Source organism: Phyllopteryx taeniolatus, chromosome 16, assembly GCF_024500385.1.
Source record: "Phyllopteryx taeniolatus isolate TA_2022b chromosome 16, UOR_Ptae_1.2, whole genome shotgun sequence".
Lineage (NCBI taxonomy): Eukaryota > Metazoa > Chordata > Actinopteri > Syngnathiformes > Syngnathidae > Phyllopteryx > Phyllopteryx taeniolatus.
Genome location: NC_084517.1, coordinates 10,770,075 through 10,789,808, shown reverse-complemented (window position 1 = coordinate 10,789,808; position 19,734 = coordinate 10,770,075). Strand labels below are relative to the sequence as shown.

Here is a 19,734-nt window from a genome sequence, read left to right as displayed (position 1 = left end):
TTTCAAATGTAAAATATTCGCCGTTGTTTTCTATAAAATTATAGCTGTCTTAAAAAGTTCAGGAATTTTATACGTATTTTTAATGATTCAATGTACGAGGGTTTGTGAACGTGAAAAGGGAAGTTGAAAAGAACACCTTGAAAAAATCGTTTTTTAAATCAGTTTAACTAATAATAACAGTGTAACTGCTAATAGATTAACCGTCACTCAATACATAATTAGAAATATATTGATTGTTAGGCTTCCAAAGTGGTTGGTTATTGTAGAAAAACATGTTCAACTGGACTCTCTTGGTCAGTATCCAGGGTAAATCTTGATTGTAAAATGAAGATACAAGTTTGTCAATGATGCGATGCCAAATGCCAAACAGCATGGTGGTCAATTTCATAATCTATAAATTTTTAGAGATTATATATTATTATGTTTATAAAACCCCAATTCCAATGAAGTTGGACGTTGTGTTAAACATAAATAAAAACAGAATACAATGATTTGCAAATCATGTTGAACCTATATTTAATTGAATTCACTACAAAGACAAGGTATTTAATGTTCAAACTGATTAACTTGATTGTTTTTAGCAAATAATCATTAACTTAGAATTTTATGACTGCAACATGTTCCAAAAAAGCTGGGAAAAGGTGGCAAAAAAGACTGAGAAAGTTGAGGAATGCTCATCAAACACCTATTAGGAACATCCCAGAAATGAACAGGCTAATTGGGAACAGGTGGGCGCCATGATTGGGTATAAAAGGAGCTTCCCTGAATCGCTCAGTCATTCACAAGCAAAGATGAGGCGAGGTTCACCTCTTTGTGAACAAGTGTGTGAGAAAATAGTCAAACAGTTTAAGGACAATGTTCCTCAATGTACAATTGCAAGGAATTTAGGGATTTCATCATCTATAGTCCATAATATCATCAAAAGGTTCGGAGAATATGAAGAAATCACTGCATGTAAGCGGCAAGGCCAAAACCCAACATTGAATGCCTGTGACCTTCGATCCCTTAAGCGGCACTGCATCAAAAACCGACATCAATGTGTAAAGGACATCACCACATGGGCCCAGGAACACTTCAGAAAACCAATGTCAGTAAATACAGTTCGACGTTACATCCGTAAGTGCAACTTGAAACTCTACTATGCAAAGCAAAAGCCATTTATCAACAACACCCAGAAACGCCGTCGGCTTCTCTGGGCCCGAGCTGATCTAAGATGGACTGATGCAAAGTGGAAAAGTGTTCTGTGGTCCGACGAGTCCACATTTCAAATTGTTTTGGGAAATTGTGAACGTCGTGTCCTCTGGGCCAAAGAGGAAAAGAACCATCTGGACTGTTATGAACACAAAGTTCAAAAGCCAACATCTGTGATGGTATGGGCCTGTGTTAGTGCCAATGGCATGGGTAACTTACACATCTGTGAAGGCACCATTAATGCTGAAAGGTACATACAGGTTTTGGAGAAACTTATGCTGCCATCCAAGCAACGTCTTTTTCATGGACGCCCCTACTTATTTCAGCAAGACAATGACTGGCCTGCCTGGAGTCCAGACTTGTCTCCCATTGAAAATGTGTGGCGCATTATGAAGCATAAAATACGACAACGGAGACCCCGGACTGTTAAACAGCTGAAGCTGAACATCAAGCAAGAATGAGAAAGAATTCCACCAACAAAGCTTCAACAATTAGTGTCCTCAGTTCCCAAACGTTTATTGGATGTTGTTAAAAGAAAAGGTGATGTCATGGTCTGTGTTTTGGTTTAGGTTGTGTTTAGTTTTGTTCTGTTTTCCTGTGTTCCATGTTTGTTGTGTGCTCATTAGGTTTTTGTGTCCACCTGTTCTCGTCTACCTTGTGTCGACCAATCAGCTCTCTCCAGCCACTCATGTCTTGTCCAGGTGTTCCTCGTTGTCTCGTCAATCTGTTTGTATTTAGTTCCCTGGTTTCTTTCAGTTCTTGTCGGTTCATTGTCGTTGTCACGTCTTTGCAGTATGTCATTGTCAGGTGTCATTGTCTCTGTCTGTGCCACGTCATAGTCGCCAGTTGTCGCTCAGTTATTTCATCAGTCATGTCTTGTTTCTTGTTTTGGGTTTACTCAAGTGTTTCTTTGTTACTTTGTGTTTAGATTTTGGACTCTGTTAATTTAGCATTTAGACTTTTTCATGATCCTTGTTTTCCTTTGTTTTTTGGAATTAAATATAATTTTTCATATACTCCTGCACCACTGCGTTGCCTCCCTGGTTCCCTGCACTTGGGTCCTCCATGTTTTTGCCTTGCCTTCCTCGCCTTTGACCAAACACCAAACGTGACAGGTGATGTAACACAGTGGTAAACGTGACCCTGTCCCAGCTTTTTTGGAATGTGTTGCAGCAATAAAATTCTAAGTTAATGATTATTTGCTAAAAACAATAAAGTTCATCAGTTTGAACATTAAATACCTTGTCTTTGTAGTGTATTCAATTAAATATAGGTTGAAGATGATATGCAAATCATTGTATTCTGTTTTTATTTATGTTTAACACGTCCCAACTTCATTGGAATTGGGGCTGTATATATTTTATCTACATTTAATTTTTACTACTTATTGGGTATTCCACTACGAAGGATTGTGATCCTTATAATTACAAAACAGTAAATGTGACATCTGTTTAATTAAACAAGACACAGCAAGTACCACCAACATTTTTTATTTGGTGTACGATTAACATTACAGTACATGATGATGTAGATTCTACAGTTTTCTTCCCAAACACCACACATGTGAGCACAGTTTGTAATTTGATTGTGGGAAAGAGGAAAGTAACAGCAGCATAGAGTGATCACACCTTGAAGCTACCGTATTTTCACGACCATAAGGCACACTTGAAAGTTTTAAATTTTCTTCAAAATGGACGGGGCGCCTTATAATGTGGCACGCCTTATGTGTGCACCGAGTTCCAAAATCTGTAAATGTCGTTGTGTGACTTTGATGAGCGCTCCGCTTGACTGACTGGGAGCATTTCCTGCCGACAAGCTGCTTATATAGAGGAAAGGCGGACGTGACTAAGGACAGCATGCGGACGTTAAAGGGGGAAGGGTGCGCGTGAAAGAGGACGGTAAAGCCACGCCCCCAGTAGGTATATAGCGCCGGGGTGTGCATTTCGCAAAACAACATCGGTTTGGTTAAGAACCCCCGAAAATGGCATCTACGAAGAGACACGGTTACGAAGCACAGTTTAAACTGCAAGCTATATCAGTTACGCGGAGGAACATGGGAATCGAGCAGCCGCGAGAGAATTCAAGATCAAGGAATCCATGGTTCGCAAGTGGAGGAAGCAAGAAAATGCCGGCATCATTGCTGAACAGCCCCCCGACAACGAGACTGACTCCGACAATGATGAGAGGGAACCTGGCGTGTTTGATGGAGAACTTGCCCAGCTGTTGTTTTCAGATACAGAAGATGAGGACTTTTATGGATTTGTGGATGAGGATTGATCAAAAAATAACGTGAGTACATTGTTAAATACTTCAATAAAGTACAATCGAACTCAGTTTTGCTCACGCTGCCTTTTTAAAAACATACGCTAGCATGCATGCTAGCGTATGTTTTAGCGTGCATGCATGCTACTGTATGTTTTACCATGCCTGCACCCAATAATACGGTGCACCTTATGTATGTGTTAAATACAGAAATAGACCCCGTAACTGAGACTGCACCTTTTAATACGGTGCGCCTTATGGTCGTGAAAATACGGTATTTGAAAGCACAGCAATGGTCTCTGACAGCAGGATCTTTGATTCCTCCCAGTAATTAGTAATTCGCATAACCTTGTAACTTTTTAAATTCCTTAATATGATATATACTGGAGATGTTGAAGGAAGAGTTGGCAAGGTATGAAATCATCCCCACAGGCAGGATGTGGCGCAGAGACATTGGGTATTGGCTTCAGGGGTCCTGATCACCAGATCATTAGTGATCTCCACTGTACCAAACAGTGGGAAGAGCTTCTCATGGAACCTCTCATTGTATGTGTATATGTGGATACGTCTGTCCACATCATAGAAGGACAGCTGGCCGCCATCGTAGTCGAGGTAGACACCCACTTTTCGAGCGATGAGGCCTGGCGGCAGGGCAGTGAAGGGCACCGTGAGTGCTTTAAGCTCAGTGCCCCTTTCCAGACGCAGGGTCAAGTAACCTGTGTCTGTGTTGAGGGACTTGAAACCTTTCCTAAGAGCAGACTCTTTGACCACGCCCAGTCGCCAGTCTCGCTCACCCACCTCCGCCTCCCAGTAGTAGCGGCCAGAGTCCAAGCCCAACGTTCCAACAGCACACCACCAACCATCAAACCGGTGATGGTAGTTGGGAATATCTTTCCTCTCAAAGCCACAACGCATCCTCTTATCATCACAGGAGATGAGAAGATCAGGATTGGCCGTATCTTTGTTCAGAGTAACTTCCACTGGCACAAAACAGAGAATTCTTGAATTAACAGAAAGAGAGGCTGGGTACAATTTATACAATTATAAATGCTGATAGAATTAACACTGTACCTGCAGCATTTGTGATCCAGTCCCATACTGCCAAAAAACAAAACAAAAACATTTTCTCCACATGAACTGATGTTTAAATACAATGAGGTAAACGTACAGTTGAGGGGGTGTTATGACAATCAACAGAAGACCACTGACCTGGCTGAGGAATATAAGCTATAGCACCTGAAAACAAATACATCAAATGAAAAGATGGGAAAATAATAATAAAATAATTATCACAACAAAACAACTTCTATAACATTTATTTATTTATTTATTACCAATCTTTGCTTTCTGCTTCCACATCAACCACTGCTGTGATATGGTATCCTGCAGGAACAAAATGAAAGCTAAATATTTGCTATGATACTTATCAATTCAAAGATGTACAGACCTTATCTGATCTCTGCAGCATCACAGTCCATAAAACCAGCTCCATGGCACTCAGAAGGTTTGGCACACGGCCCCAACGCCAAGCTGACCTCAAGTCATCCAGTATGTTTGCCACTGTTTCCCCAGGCCAAACGCTTTGCTACATAACAACCAATAATAATTATTTATGGGGGTCAAAATTATCTAGCTATGGAAATCTTTGGCGGGACAAAGTCAGTCAAGCTCCTTGCCTCAGGCTGAGCTCGCAGGTCTTTCATCCATTCGAGGAGGCCTAACTTGGCCTTATGCACGTCATGCTCATCAGTCAGCTCACACTTTTTGTCACCATCATTTTCTGGCCAGCCATCAGTCTGCATGGGCCTCATCTGCGGACAAAAAGTCACCTGAAATGTTATTGTCAGTGAGTTAAAGTTGTGCATTGCTCTGAATTAATCCACCACTCCATATTGCTGTAGAAGGACAAATTTACCCAGATAAGTACCTTTCTATCTAACATGGAAGCCCATTCAAGAATGAAGACCCAGCAGAGAGAGGTTGGCCAGATCTCATCCTGGTTCCAGATGTGCTCCAGGACTGATGAATTCTTCAGTGATCACAACAGAGGACCAAGTTGGTGGCAGCTTTGGTGAAGGCAAAAACTCACACTTGCTGATAAGTTTCAGGGTCTGTTTGCCACTAATGTTTTCTCAATGTCATTTAATGCCTGATTTCATGAACAAATTTGTAGCCATTAATCCTAATATCATTTTGTCAAGACATGTCTTTGAAAATATACCGCTCTGCAAACAGATGATCCCCAGCTGTAATTACCTTTATCATAAGTGATACCACACTGTGTCATGTTAAACATCTTTACAACAACACACACCATCTACAGAGCCGACATGGCATTGGTAAAGCTGAAGTTGGCAGAGGTTTTAAGAGACTATGACCTGGTAAATGCCTTCGCCCAAAAAGCTGCTTGGTACTCTCTGTACTTGAATAAACAAACATACATGGTCACTATATGAGGAGATTTGCTAGGCAAAGAGACAAAGTAGGATTGATCACAGAGGCAATAACCACCCTCTTTTTGTAAATCGTCGTAATTAGGAAATACTGATTGTATGTAAGTAGAGAGGATACATTGACATAATCACTGGAGCCTGGAAATTGCATGTTGATTTGTGGTTTTCACATCTCCCAACAGACTCTCACAGGTTTCTTTATAGTTTAAGTGTCTGGTGTATACATTGTCGATAGCACCTGGCACACTCGACCGAGGTCTCGAGCCAGTTCCACAACAAATAGCTGCTCTTCATCCAAGTAGTCAGTCGTCTTCTTTTTCTTGGGTTTCACGTTCGATGCCTGAAAAGAAAATCAAGGTTAGGTTTCTGTAACACATTTTGTGTTGAAAGGTTGACATCGAAAAGTGATCTCAGCAAACTGATCACTTAAGTGTGCTGTATGCTTCCTTGCTATTAATTTTGCATATTGTGCTCCCTTTCTAAAGATCCCATCGTGCAAACTGGTGGAAGCTTTTGGGAAGACTTATGTGGCATTTGTCCACCCCCCCCCCCTCCCCCCGCAATGACAACAATGTATTTTGAGGGTTACTGTGCTTGTGTTTTATCCACTTTAAAACAAGTTAAGCAGCATTAAGGTGCCAATAAGAACTGTCCTTGGTGACTGTGTTGTAATTGCTGCGTTACAATTGCTGGTTTGGGAAAGCAATCAAGTCAAACTGGAAAGGAGGCATCAGGTATACTGATTGTCACCTGTCAGCAGAGAACAAAACCTATCCCCTCCCGATTTTGAGCCAATTTTCACTTCACCTCACCTCATTGCGCTCTCTCTTTCACTTTTTTCTCTCTCTCTCTCTCTCTCTCCCTCTCTCTCTCTCTCTCTCTCTCTCTCTCTCTCTCTCTCTCTCTCTCTCTCGCTCTCTCTCTAAAAGAGTGAATTGTAAGCAGTGCATTAAACTTAAATCCATCCATCCATTTTCTGAACCGCTTCTTCTCACTAGGGTCGCGGGTGTGCTGGAGCCCATCCCAGCTATCATCGGGCAGGAGGCGGGGTACACCCTGAACTGGTTGCCAGCCAATCGCAGGGCACATACAAACAAACAACCATTCGCACTCATATTCACACCTATGGGCAATTTAGAGTTGTCAATTAACCTACCATGCATGTTTTTGGGATGTGGGAGGAAACCGGAGTGCCCAGAGAAAACCCACACAGGCATGGGGAGAACATGCAAACTCCACACAGGCGGGGCCGGGGATTAAGCCCAGGTCCTCAGACCTGTGAGGCAGACGCTCTAACCAGTCGCCCACTGTGCCGCATAAACTTAAATCTTAATTTAAAATATGCCACTTGTTCAAATGCATTACACACTACTTGGTTTTGAATCGCCATCATGATCGTCGTAATAATATTTTCTTAAATGCCTTATGTACATTGTAGTTTCATTCATAGCGAGGTTTGGAAGTAATTTTTTTTACACCCACTTAAGTTACCAGTTAGGGTTTAATGCACAATAAAGGATTTAAGAATAATTGTCACCTCAACTGACTCATGCATCAAAAGCAAATTCAGTTTACACGTTAAATTTGATGAAGAAATTAGTTACCTTTATTTTGAAAGTCATGCTTTTGATGGGCTCCACCATAAAGTGGAAACACTGCAACATCTTGGCTGCCTGTGATGACAGTGAAGGTCACAAATGCAAGATTCTAAATAAGACGACGCTGGGGAAAAAAATACAAAACCAAATATTTTCATATACTTTCAGAATTCGACAAATTCGAATTCAGAAATGTTCAGATTCAAAACACGTATGTATATTGAAAGCAATGACCATGCAGCTTTCCCCTCAGTGCTCGAGCAACCAAGATTGCGACGTCTATGCACCTAAATCGGTGACTGCACCAAATATGCAGTCAAATGCGCCGTTCTTCCACATTTTGCACGCTACATTTGAAATGACGTTTTCAGTGCGAATAGGGTAATAAAGCACACACAACCTACCTTCCTTCTCGGACGCCAGAGGAAGCAACTTGGTTCGTCCTGTTCTCTCCTAAAGATGAGGAGTTGCTCGATTTAAAGTCCGTCGACTGTGTGCTGCAGTGTCTGACCTTGATTATGTATAAGGCTGACACTCGGCTCTTCGGATATCTTCGGCTTTTCCCGTTGATTGCCAACACGACTGCGGGCACAGTAGCCAGCCATGTTTGTAAGGTAATGATGAGGTCACCACTGCCTGCTATGAAGTATAGTCCTGTATCTATGGAGAACCAAGAGTGCCAATAAATAAATAAATAAATACATGTGTCATGAAGTATTACGTTATTTAAGTACTTATTTAATTATTTAGATATGTATTTATTTATTTCAATATTTATTTAAGTATTTCAATATGTATGTATTTCAATATTATATATTTATTCCAGTATTTATGAATTTTAATATTTAATTATTTAAATGTTTCATTATTTACATATGTATTTATTTATTTCAATATTTAATTGTATCACTATTTATAGATTTAATTTTGCCAGTCTTGTTCTCCTGTCTATGCATCATGATTCATGATTATTTCATGAAATAATAGTACAGTATATCTGTCATCCTCACCCATCAAACTCAGTGGGTGGGTACTGGATTGGTCTTGCACTGATTTAGCTCCAATCAAATTCCTTGTTCCTGCATGGACAGGACAACTATCATTTACGAAGTAAGAGCAGTTTCTGTATTTTGTTTATGGATTATTAATTTCACAGGGAAGACAGAAAATGTCTTCCAATTCTGAAATGACCCATCTATTATTGAAGTTGTCCAAATAAGACCAGCTTTAATGTTATATTTTTATTCGAAGGTATACACTTGTTGAGGATGTGCAACAGAGCATAGGACATACTGTATATATATATATATATATATATATATATATATATATATATATATATATATATATATATATATATATATATATATATATATATCAATTACAGTTGGTGGTGCAGTTGAATAACTAGTCATCATTTTCATCAATAAATACAAGCAGGCAAGAAAAAGTTTTTTTGTGAGGTAATGTCTGAATAGGAACAATGCATTCCTACAATCTTTTTTTTCATTTCATATGAACAAAGCTTTTGGAAATGTGGTATTTATTTCTGTGTAATATTGTGGATGAATAAAACCGTCCTGCCCTGAATTTATAGGACAAAATGTTGGTAAAGCAGCAAGGTGACAGTTGTTAGCCCATCTGACTCATAGTCAAGAGGTTCTGGATTGAAACCTTGGTTCAGGTCTTCCTGTGCTCGTGTGGCTTTTCTGCGTGTTGGCCGACAAGCCACACTCAGCACTTGTGACAGACATGCGAGAGTCTGGATACGCTGTGGAGAACCTGCTGCCTGTAATGTCCTCCAGCGTGACCGGTATGTCAGTGGGTCAATGATGACCTGAATCCAGTCCAATACATCTGTGATATCACATAGCGTTCGTTGCATTTACCAAATTACATGACGTAACCGTCCAGGAGCTGACAGCCCTCAGTCCATTCATAATTTTGGGTTCCATTGGTCGTTTTGTTTTTAATGAATTACATCATGTAAACAATAAAAAAAAATTTACTGGAATACTTAATTCTTTGAAATCTGGGATGTGTGTGTCCTATTTATTTTATGAGCAGTTGTAGGTTGACCTCACTCAAAAATTCTCATAAATTTGAAAATCAGAAAGTGTTTTCTGCCCTGCACAAACAGCAAAGCCAAAACTAACTTCCACTGACACAATATTTTTATGACAAGTAAAAAAAAACTTTTTGTTTTTTCTCAGTCCTTCAGTCCACATTTTTCATGCAGTTTTAATTTCACCGTCCTATTCAAGTTGTACCAGCATCATTGTTTTTTTCCATTGTGTGTTGCACAAATCTGTGCAGCTCTTCTTTGGTTGCCCAGCTCCTGATGACCAGAAGTCAGTCTTGAGGTATTTCAATCAACAATGTTCCAATGTTATGGTCTTAAATTCCACTTGTTGTCAAGTTTGCCACATTCATCAAACGTCTTCAGAACTCAGTCAGCAAAATGCAGGATGAACATTGTGGCTGCTCTCAGAGTTGTCCGGATGAGGTAGCTCCGTTTGAAAATCAGGTGCAGAGTTGGTGTCGTTACCCAATGTGGGAGAAGCATCCAAACTAGATGAGAGGATGTTGTACGGCAGCTCCACAGACTGACGGATGCTCTCTTCATATGATGGTGGTGGCTGTGAAGAATGTTGAAAAATAAAATAAAATAACACAGATTAACAGTTTTCGCAGTATACCTTGTAAAGTTTTATGGTTTCAAACTGAGGCAAAGTCATTGCTGTAAATTGAAAACATTATTTCCTCGGGCCCCTGTCAGTCATGGGCCTGTAGAATCCTCATCACTTTCTCCCTTATGGCAACCCTGCATTAAAGGGATGCATTTATTGACTGCATGGCTATATTGGCCTTGTTTTCAGCAGCATGATTCTGATTCTGATATACATATAGCAGGGGTGTCAAATTAATTTTTGTTGTGGGCCACATTGTTGGTATGGTTTCCCTCAAAGGGCCGTTATGACTGCGAGCCCATATACGCGTTTCATTGCCTCATAATAGTATTCTGTGGCAGCTGGCCAATAGTGGACACTAGGATTTCGCCCCACCACTGCTGAGTCACCTTGAAAAGGACAAAAGTAAAATAATGAAAAGAAAATATTATCATGAAAATATTAAACATTATATGTACCATATTTTCACGACCATAAGGTGCACTTAAAAGTCTTACATTTTCTCCAAAATGGACGGGGCGTCTTATAATGTGGCGCGCCTTATGTGTGCACCGAGTTCCAAAATCTGTAAATGTTGTTGTGTGCCGACATGCTGCTTATATAGAGGAAAGGCGGACGTGACTGAGGACCGCATGCGGCCGTTAAAGGGGGAAGGGTGCGCGTGATAGAGGATGCTAAAGGCACGCCCCCAGTAGGTATATGCATGCGGGGTGTGCATGCTGCAAAAAACATCGGTTTGGTTAAGGACCCCCGAAAATGGCACCTACGAAGAGACGCGCTTACGAAGCACAGTTTAAACTGCAAGCTATCAGTTACGCGGAGGAACGTGGGAATCGAGCAGCCGCGAGAGAATTCAAGATCAACGAATCCATGGTTCGCAAGTGGAGGAAGCAGGAAGATGAACTTCGCCAAGTCAAGAAGACGAAGCTCAGTATCCGCGGAAACAAGGCGAGGTTGCCCGAGTTGGTCTTCCAACTCGAGCAATGGATTAATGAGCAAAGAACAGCCGGGAGAAGCGTCTCCACAGTCACCATTTGACTGAGTGCAATAACTCGGAGCTTGCCATCATTGGCGAAGGAACTCCAACCGCTGGACATCGGTGTAAACAGGGCGTTCAAAGTGAAGTTGCTAGCAGCGTGGGAGCCATGGATGACAGATGGAGAACACAGCTTTATTAAGACGAGGAGGCAGCGCCGGGCGAGTTACGCCACAATTTGTGAATGGATTGTGGATGCTTGGGCTAACGTGTCTGCTTGCACTGTTGTTCGAGCTTTCGTAAAAACCGGCATCATTACTGAGGAGCCGCACGGCAACGAGACTGGCTCCAACAATGACGAGAGGGAACCTGGCGTGTTTGGTGGAGAACTTGCCCAGCTGTTCATTTCGGATACAGACGATGAGGACTTTAATGGATTTGTGGATGAGGATTGATCAAAAAATAACGTGAGTACATTGTTAAATACTTCAATAAAGTACAACCGAACTCAGTTTTGCTCCCGCTGCCTTTTTAAAAACATTGTTTTAGCGTGCATGCTAAGCCAGCGTATGTTTTACCATGCCTGCGCCCAATCATACGGTGTGCCTTATGTATGTGTTAAATACAGAAATAGACCCCGTAACTGAGACTGCGCCTTATGGTCATGAAAATACGGTATATCTATTTTTAGAATAGGACTAGGATACAGTATACAGTTAACGAGGAGTCAAATTTATTCGTTTATCTCTGGTTTAGGGCGCCTCGACGTTTTACCATTGACTCTCGTTAAATGTTTGACATGCGCAGTCAGTCCTCATGAAAAACAAAAGATATTGCCGAAGTAGAGCATTGGATTCCAGCGCCCTTTAACATTAAACAAGTGTTACTGTTAAACCCTCCCACTCTCATCAAGGTAGTATTAAAAAAAGGGGTTTGGTAACTGAATAAACACTTGCGGTATATTAACGTCATTATTTTCATTTTACATATGATGATTTGTTATTTTAGTATTTAGCACATTTTAGCAAGAATCATGGAAGTTGATGCACATTATTTGCTTTTGCGGGCCATATAAAATAATGTGGCAGGCCGGATTTCACCCCCGGGCCGTAAATTTGACAACTATGACATACAGTTTGCTAGTTATGCTCAGTTGGGTTCAGCTCGTCAATCTTAGAATTATGACATGCAGTGATGTCAGGTAGGCGCTACCGATCAATGCAAACTAGAACTAGCAGACATTCCAACAGCTTCTTCACCCTTACAATCAACTTCTTAAACACCTAACCTACAATTCGATTCCAACATGCTGGGAATTTTTTGTCTTGAGTTTATTGTCACATTTCTGTCGGGCCAATTATATATTATTCGTGCGCTCACTGTAGTAGTCTCACCACGCTGCACTATTTGTATATCTGTTGTTGACCAATACTGGCCACTCATGCCAGAGTAGCATCTGCTCCATTTGCACACTGATTGGGGATTATCTGCAACATTTGCACAATCAACATTGTCCCAGATTATCGTACTTCTCGCTTGAAGTCTCGGCGCCCTTTGCACAATGGTCATTGCACCGGACTATTGCAATATTAGTCATTCGAACTGCTCTAAGTGCTAGAGGAATCTGCATCTTTTTGCACAATTGTAAAAAAATATATATATATATAAAAAATATATATATATATATATAAAATATATATATATATATATATATATATATATATATATATATATATATATATATATATATATATATATATATACCAGCATTACCAGATAACTAGCAAACCTTTATTGCTCAGTGACAGTTGTTTTTTTTTTTTTTTGTCAATGTCTTTATGTCTCAAAAGCGTTCTCTGTCAATTGACTGTTTGTTGTCGTACTAGAGCAGCTCCAATTAACGGAGACAAATTCCTTGTGTGTTTTTGGACATACTTGGCAAATAAAGATGATTCTGATTCTGAGTTAGTCTCTTTCAAAATAACCACCCGGAACATGGTTTTTTATCTCTCTGATCACATCTAGGAGATTGTCACTCTGAGTCCCCCTTATCTTTTAATTGCTCAGAGAGCCACATGCGACTGGAGCGACCCTACAACCCTGCCCTCTGTCCAATACACCCATCAAACACATGCAAGGCTGTAAAGTTTACTGCTATCATGCCTCGGGCCACAGGGCAGACAGGGGAAATTAAGGAAACGTCAATTGAAAGTCTAACCAAGTCTAAAAAAAGGGGGGGCTTTTTCAATGACTAATGACAGGATGACTGGGATGTGTGCATGTGCTTCCTGGTAAATCATATTGAGAGAATAGGCAGTCATACTGGGGTTTGTTTAATTAAGGAAAAGGAGAAAAGGTCAAAGTAGCAAAAAAATGACACGAGTACAAAACAGCTTTCTCGGACACAGGTTGTGCTCACGGTGCTGGCTTTAATTATGTTGGATGTGCCTTTTTCTCATTACCTTATTCGCTCAAGCGAGTCAAAAGCGCAGCGAAAGATCAACACCATAAAACCTTAAAATGCGGCCGCCAGCAGTGAAAGTTGGATGAGTTTATAGCATGTTCTGTGTACTTGGCCCTGAATGCAACCTATCTTCAAACAAGCTCTCATTGTAGTGTAGACAATACTTTTATGATAGTGCAATTACATTATTATCAGCCCTTTGAAAGTCAAAGCTGAGGGCCCGCCATATTAGAGTTTCCATAAGCTTTATGATTTAGTGTGATGGTGGAGCAATTCCATCTTGATTCCCTCATATACCATGCGTGGGTGTATCAACTTTAATGTATCCTACCTCCGTCTCAATGGGCCCATTGAGGCCAAAGCGGTCTGCAATCATCATGTGGATCTGCCTCTGGCGATCCTTTTTTCGGACACTCTCATAGGAGGGCAGCCTGGGCAGGGGGCGCTCCAGAGAGGGCAGACTGTAGCTGGAAGGCAGGCCGACATAGAACAGCTGACTCCCCTGTACATATCACATATAGGCCATAACAGAGCAGGGTCGTTATTAGAGAACAGGAACACGTGATACATGCTGTGTCAATGGTTTATAGCCATTTTTAAGTAAACCACAAACTACTATTATGTGTGTGTGCTTAATGTAATATTTATTATAAAGAAGAAGAATAATCAGTCTATCCAATGATATGATTATTTTATTGTTATAAGTGCATACAATGGGGAAAGATCCTTTTTTTGTTTGCTTTAATAGAACATGCCTCGAGAGAATTTAGGAGGCGTTCATACAAAAAGTAATGCAATGTAATTAGTAGAAACGGCCATATTTATTTTTTTCTTGAGTTAACAAATTATTGGAAAATAACATGCCAGAGCAATGAGTCGCTTCACAGGATGGCCACCATGTTTGTCGATTGTGTTCTGGCAAGGTTCACTTATTTAATTGCGTCGCTACGGCAGTGTGTGCAACGGTGCAATATAATCCAGTATGAACATAATACACATTTCAGTGGCTTCTTCATTAGGTTGCACATTGTATAATAATCCCCACTACGAGAGATGTATAAAAAATTTTGCCTTTTATGTTGCTCATTTTAGACTGACTCCCAGAGTATGTGTATACTTTGGAATTGCAATTCATAATAATGACAGCAGTTTGCTCATGTTGCAACAAAATATATATAAAAAAAACCATCAAATTATGATGCAGTGTAGTTCAACCACTACAACAATTTACAACCAAAATTTAAAAACCAATCTGTTGCCACAATCGCGTCATCCAAATTAAGCATATTTTCTATTTAAACAATATTTGACGCAGCCCTTAGATTAGATCTCAAAATACTGTGCATGTGTGCCGAATGTTGTACAATTCCCAACTAAATTCTTATGTGCTCACACTGGGCAAATACACGCCTTGGCTCACTCACGTCAGTATTGTTGGCATCTGGGATGTGTGTCTGCTCTAAACAAGGTGATCCCACCAGTGTCTGTCTGCTGCTGTAGTACTGAGGAGGAGCATCCTGTAAAACAAGGAGCTATAAAGTGCGTCTAAAACAGGAGAAGCATCTATCTGCCAATAAATTTACTAAGCATTCACACACAAATGCCTCAATTTGTCAGACTTTTGATACTTTTGGCCCAATTTTCATGCCTTGTTTAATCAGTGTGGAAACTAGCTGGTTTAGCAATACCATAAATTATCTAATCAATGAGACGACCACCCTCTACTTTCCGTGCCTCCTCCCATTCCCACCCCCTTTTACAACACAACCTGTCAACGTCTCACTGTATGAGGTGTTGCCATCTTGGAGAAGAAAAAAAGCCTGTGCGGAAAGCAAGGTAATTGTCTTGGGTCTAAATGAGTCTCCTTTGTATGGGGAACAATGTGGCATCCTACTGTGTCATCAGAGTCCCTAGGCAACAAACCACACAGTGAGGCCTTTTCAGCATCTCTTCATTCCCCTTTTAACCGCAGTAGGTACCGCTTAACGAGCACACTCCACTACACATTATGACCTTGTATGTCATTTAGGGCGGCGTTACAACAAAGTCAGTTTGTTGCCTGAATAAATTTAGCAGGAAGATATGAAATGCTAAGATTTTTAACATAAGTGGAGTTTTTTTTTTTCACATGATAATTCCAGTTGCATTAAATTATGAAACTTTTCCCAGGCCACAATGCACAATGACATCACTTATACTTTAAGCGACGCACGCAAATGACCTTTGCCATAACCGTCACAACATTTCAGGGAGACAGAGATGACACTAAAAACGTGATGTCAGAGGTCATTTTCCCTCACCGGCTCATAGTTTTAAGAAGCAAAAAAGGAAAGAGAAAAAAGGAGCGTTGTTCTTTTGTCTCGCCCATTGACTCAGCTTGTGTGAAAAAGCACAACCGTGTAAAATCGGCACTGAAGTCGGGGGAGGATCCCGAAGGCAGTGTGCCTTTTTCACCAGCGCAAACTAAAAAGGAGACCCATTGTCTCCTTGTGTCCCCAACACCCACAGAAGGGTCTGTCCACTATTCATGGTGCAAAGTGAAGCAGGGAAAGGTATGTGACGATGAAGTTGAAGACATGGACATGCCCCACACCAAGACAATGAACAAGTGTGTTTGTGTTTGGCTCCCTTGTGGAATATCTATCCTTCAATGACAGCAAAACCCCAAATTAAATTCATTAAGAGCATCATTTATCTTCAGTGAAAATCAAATTACTGCTGGAAAGTTATTCTCCAGTAGGTCAAGTGTTTGGTGCACAGGATTGACTCTTGACCAGCCAGTGTTCTCTTATCAACCACATGTGGCTGAAGCTTCAGTACAACTTGACCTGGTTGTTCTGGTGAAACGCTCTGTTAGTTCTTTGGTGCAGTTAACAGAAGTGCTCCGTTAAAACTGTAACTGAACAGAGTTTCCTGTCAGTTGTGCTTGAGGGAACTATGAGTCATGTCCCTGCAATAAGAAGATAGCAGTCACACTTCACCCTCTGGGGTTTACAGAGGTGAGAAAGAAGTCAGGAAGCGGAAGCAGAAAGAATGAAAAGGTTACATCTTTGGTATGTTTACATTTCACCAGCACTATCACCTGCAGCTTTACAAATTTATTATCTTTAGTAGATAGTCCATATGTGGCTGAGATTATGGTCCTTATATTCTTTTAAAAAAAAAACATGACACTGCTCTGTAAACTTTTGAACCCAGTTTACTTTTTTGAGTTACATCGATGTAAAAATAGCATTGTGTGACTGCCACATTAATTATTGTCCATACAATTGGATGTGGCAAATCCATTATCAGACAAGGATCATATCCGCTTTAATATAGGACTTTTTCACACTGCTCTGCAAATTGAATGTGACACTTGATCATTGCGACACATTAGGATCACATGGTGTGTCTGGACCTGGCTTTTCTCAGCCCCATCTCAAAACAGAACATGCAGGTCACTTTACAAGACAACTCAGCACAAAAGGTATTTATTTTCCTTTTACTTGTTGTTCCAAGGGCTTACCATATCTGCATGTGGCCCCTGATAGGAGCGCAATCTGCAGCACTGAGGGTCCTTGCGGTAAATGATGGACAGGAGAACCACAATAACAACAAAGAACACCAGGGAGGAAACTGTGTGAGCAGGAGAAAAAGAAAGGGTTAATCTCAGATAATCAGGCCTCTCAATTGCTGCTTTACTCCCATGGACCAACTTGTGAAAGACCAATTGTAATGGACAAACAAAATGCTACGACAATACTTAAAATAACATTGACTCAATTAGAATTGATTGAAAGCCTGTTTCTATACAACACTTGAGGGTTGCACTTCCTGCGATGTACCTCCCAGCCAAGAATAATGACATCTTTATAATGAAAGCTAATATATAATTGTGTAGAGGTCTCAAACACCAAATCATTTTATGTAGCCCATAAAGCAAATAAAGTGTTTACACTTCACGTTTCATGTAAGTGTTGGCAGAAAATTAAAAAAAAATTCCCCCATCACTTTTACCGGATTTACAAGCATTTCAGCTGGTTCTACAAACATTTATTTCACCAGGCATTTATTTTTAACCAAGCAAACTTTCACCAAATCCCTTCCAATTTTACATTATTTCTGATTTCAAATTCAATGAATTTTAAAAATGTAAACAAATATGATGAGGTGCTGATAAATTTACATGAGGGAAAACCAATGAGTTTGACACCCCTGATTTATGTAATAAAAATCTTAAACCGTCATTGCTAATTCACAAAGGGAAAAAAGCTGCTACGTCTTCTCTTGCTACATTGAAAAACAATACTCAGTAGAAATAAAACTTTATCGCAATGCAACAAAGAGACAAAGATTGTTTGAAAACAACGTAAGCCTTTTCCAAATGCACTCACAACACGCGGCGACCACTGTGAGTTGATCCGATGTCAGTTGAGATGAGGGAATGGTTGGACTTGCAGTTGCGGACATTTCTTCTGTGTAAACAGTTAATGTTGCTTTCAGAAATGTCCCTGAAGATCAGGTTTAACACCAAAGCTGTCATCTTATTAAATGTGAGAGTCCGTACTGGCCCCAAGTTTCGTAGTTCTTCCACATGGTGTAATCCAACAGGCTGACAGTCCACATGCACCCGACAAGCCGGATCTCCAAGTGACCAGCGGTCTGTAAACACAGCACCGCGTTTATGAGCCGCTGAATGCGCACTGACGTCATCGGGCGGCGGTCAGATTTCGACAATTTACTGGTTGCTTAACTCTAAGAAAAAAGTACATCTACATATGTTTTACATGTTCAACACGGGCCAACAGCCATTAGTTTGACGTTCCAAATGTAAAAGTGAGATTAATGTCATTCCTGCTTCCTCCACAGAGGCATCCCATCCAGGAGGTCTGAATGCCTGAACTGGTTTCCTGTTACCGTGGAAACCAGGGGTCCCGTATAGAGATGATTTGTTGAACTCACAGAAGCAGCCAACGTGTAGAATTAGCAATCATGGTTCTACTTTCACACTTAAACGATTTGTGTTCACACGCAATTTAACAAGATCTAAGATGCTGCAGTATTATGCCTTTACAAAGATATATATATATATATATATATATATATATATATATATATATATATATATATATAATTTTACACTGTCAATAGAAGTCAGTTTAACGACAGATTTATTGTTGTAGTTGCAGTTTAAAACTGTGTAGAACAGAAATCTCAATGTGGTGCAGTGCAACAAGCATTTTCTATGATTTTAAGCACATTTTTTGCAATTTAGGGAAACTAGTAGTATGTAGTTAATATCTTTTATCAGTTAGTTTATTGTTATTTATTTGAGTGTTTAGTAATTGAAGAGTGTAATATGGTCCCAGTTTGTTGTCCTAGTACATTGACTATGAATTACCCCAATTAAATACAATGAATACATGCTTTATACAAGTATAATATGGCAGGACAATTTGGACGTCACAGATTACTGTAGATGTGTGTCCATGCTTTCCAAATTGAATATCTCACACGTCAGTGCATTGTGCATATCACAGCATTATGCAGCTCCGTGAAGATTATATGATCAATTATTATTTAATCTGCTTGAGAAAGGCCGGGCACTATTGCCGTCCTCAGCCTGGGGCCGGGATTATGAGTTTAAGGATATCTGTCGTTGAGTTTCATTTTATGCTGGTTAACTCCATCATTTCAAATAAGTAAAAATAGAAAACGATAGAATGATAAATAGAATGACACAGTTAGTCAGTGTACACAAGCTAAATAGATACAAATCCATGAAAGTGAAAAAGAAAAAAAATGATATTTCATGTGATCTTTTTCAATACTAAATATATATATATATATATTCAGGGAAATCCGAAATAACACAATACAGTATTTAGGATCAGTGGTGAAGTAATGAAGTGCAAATACTTCAATACTGTAATTTTTTTCAAGTGACTTTATTTCTTGAGTATTATTTTTTCTGTCAAATTACTCCTTATACATTTGATCTAAGTTACACTCCTTACTTTGTCAAAACAGACTCCTTACTTTTTACAACCTTTGCGGATTTCAACACATCATAACGCAGATGTAATTAGAGACAGGTAAAGTCAGCTGGGGTTGAGCT

At 40.0% G+C, this 19,734-nt stretch overlaps 2 protein-coding genes across 5 annotated transcripts; both read right to left on the bottom strand.

Moving 5' to 3' along the window:
• Positions 1-2,665: 2,665 nt before the first annotated feature.
• si:ch211-120g10.1 (E3 ubiquitin-protein ligase TRIM21) lies at positions 2,666-8,069 on the bottom strand. 2 transcript variants are annotated; one of them, XM_061749685.1, is made up of 10 exons: positions 7,909-8,069; positions 7,511-7,628; positions 6,145-6,246; positions 5,381-5,482; positions 5,130-5,264; positions 4,901-5,038; positions 4,788-4,836; positions 4,663-4,689; positions 4,525-4,551; positions 2,666-4,433 (listed from the first exon to the last, which is right to left on the bottom strand). In XM_061749685.1, exons 2-10 carry the CDS (start codon positions 7,568-7,570, stop codon positions 3,874-3,876), a joined length of 1,200 nt encoding a protein of 399 aa, XP_061605669.1. In that variant the 5' UTR covers positions 7,571-7,628; positions 7,909-8,069; the 3' UTR covers positions 2,666-3,873. The 2 variants fall into 2 exon arrangements, with proteins under 2 accessions (XP_061605669.1, XP_061605670.1); XM_061749686.1 differs by having other exon boundaries at positions 7,511-7,579; positions 7,909-8,067.
• Positions 8,070-8,871: 802 nt separating this feature from the next.
• On the bottom strand, positions 8,872-18,311 carry si:ch73-364h19.1 (uncharacterized). 3 transcript variants are annotated; one of them, XM_061750020.1, is made up of 6 exons: positions 18,184-18,262; positions 18,011-18,091; positions 17,143-17,252; positions 15,059-15,151; positions 13,966-14,136; positions 8,872-10,143 (listed from the first exon to the last, which is right to left on the bottom strand). In XM_061750020.1, the coding sequence occupies exons 2-6, from the start codon at positions 18,084-18,086 to the stop codon at positions 9,958-9,960; spliced, it is 636 nt and encodes a 211-aa protein (XP_061606004.1). In that variant the 5' UTR covers positions 18,087-18,091; positions 18,184-18,262; the 3' UTR covers positions 8,872-9,957. The 3 variants fall into 3 exon arrangements, with proteins under 3 accessions (XP_061606004.1, XP_061606003.1, XP_061606005.1); XM_061750019.1 differs by having other exon boundaries at positions 18,011-18,307; XM_061750021.1 differs by lacking the exon at positions 15,059-15,151 and having other exon boundaries at positions 18,011-18,311.
• Positions 18,312-19,734: the final 1,423 nt, after the last annotated feature.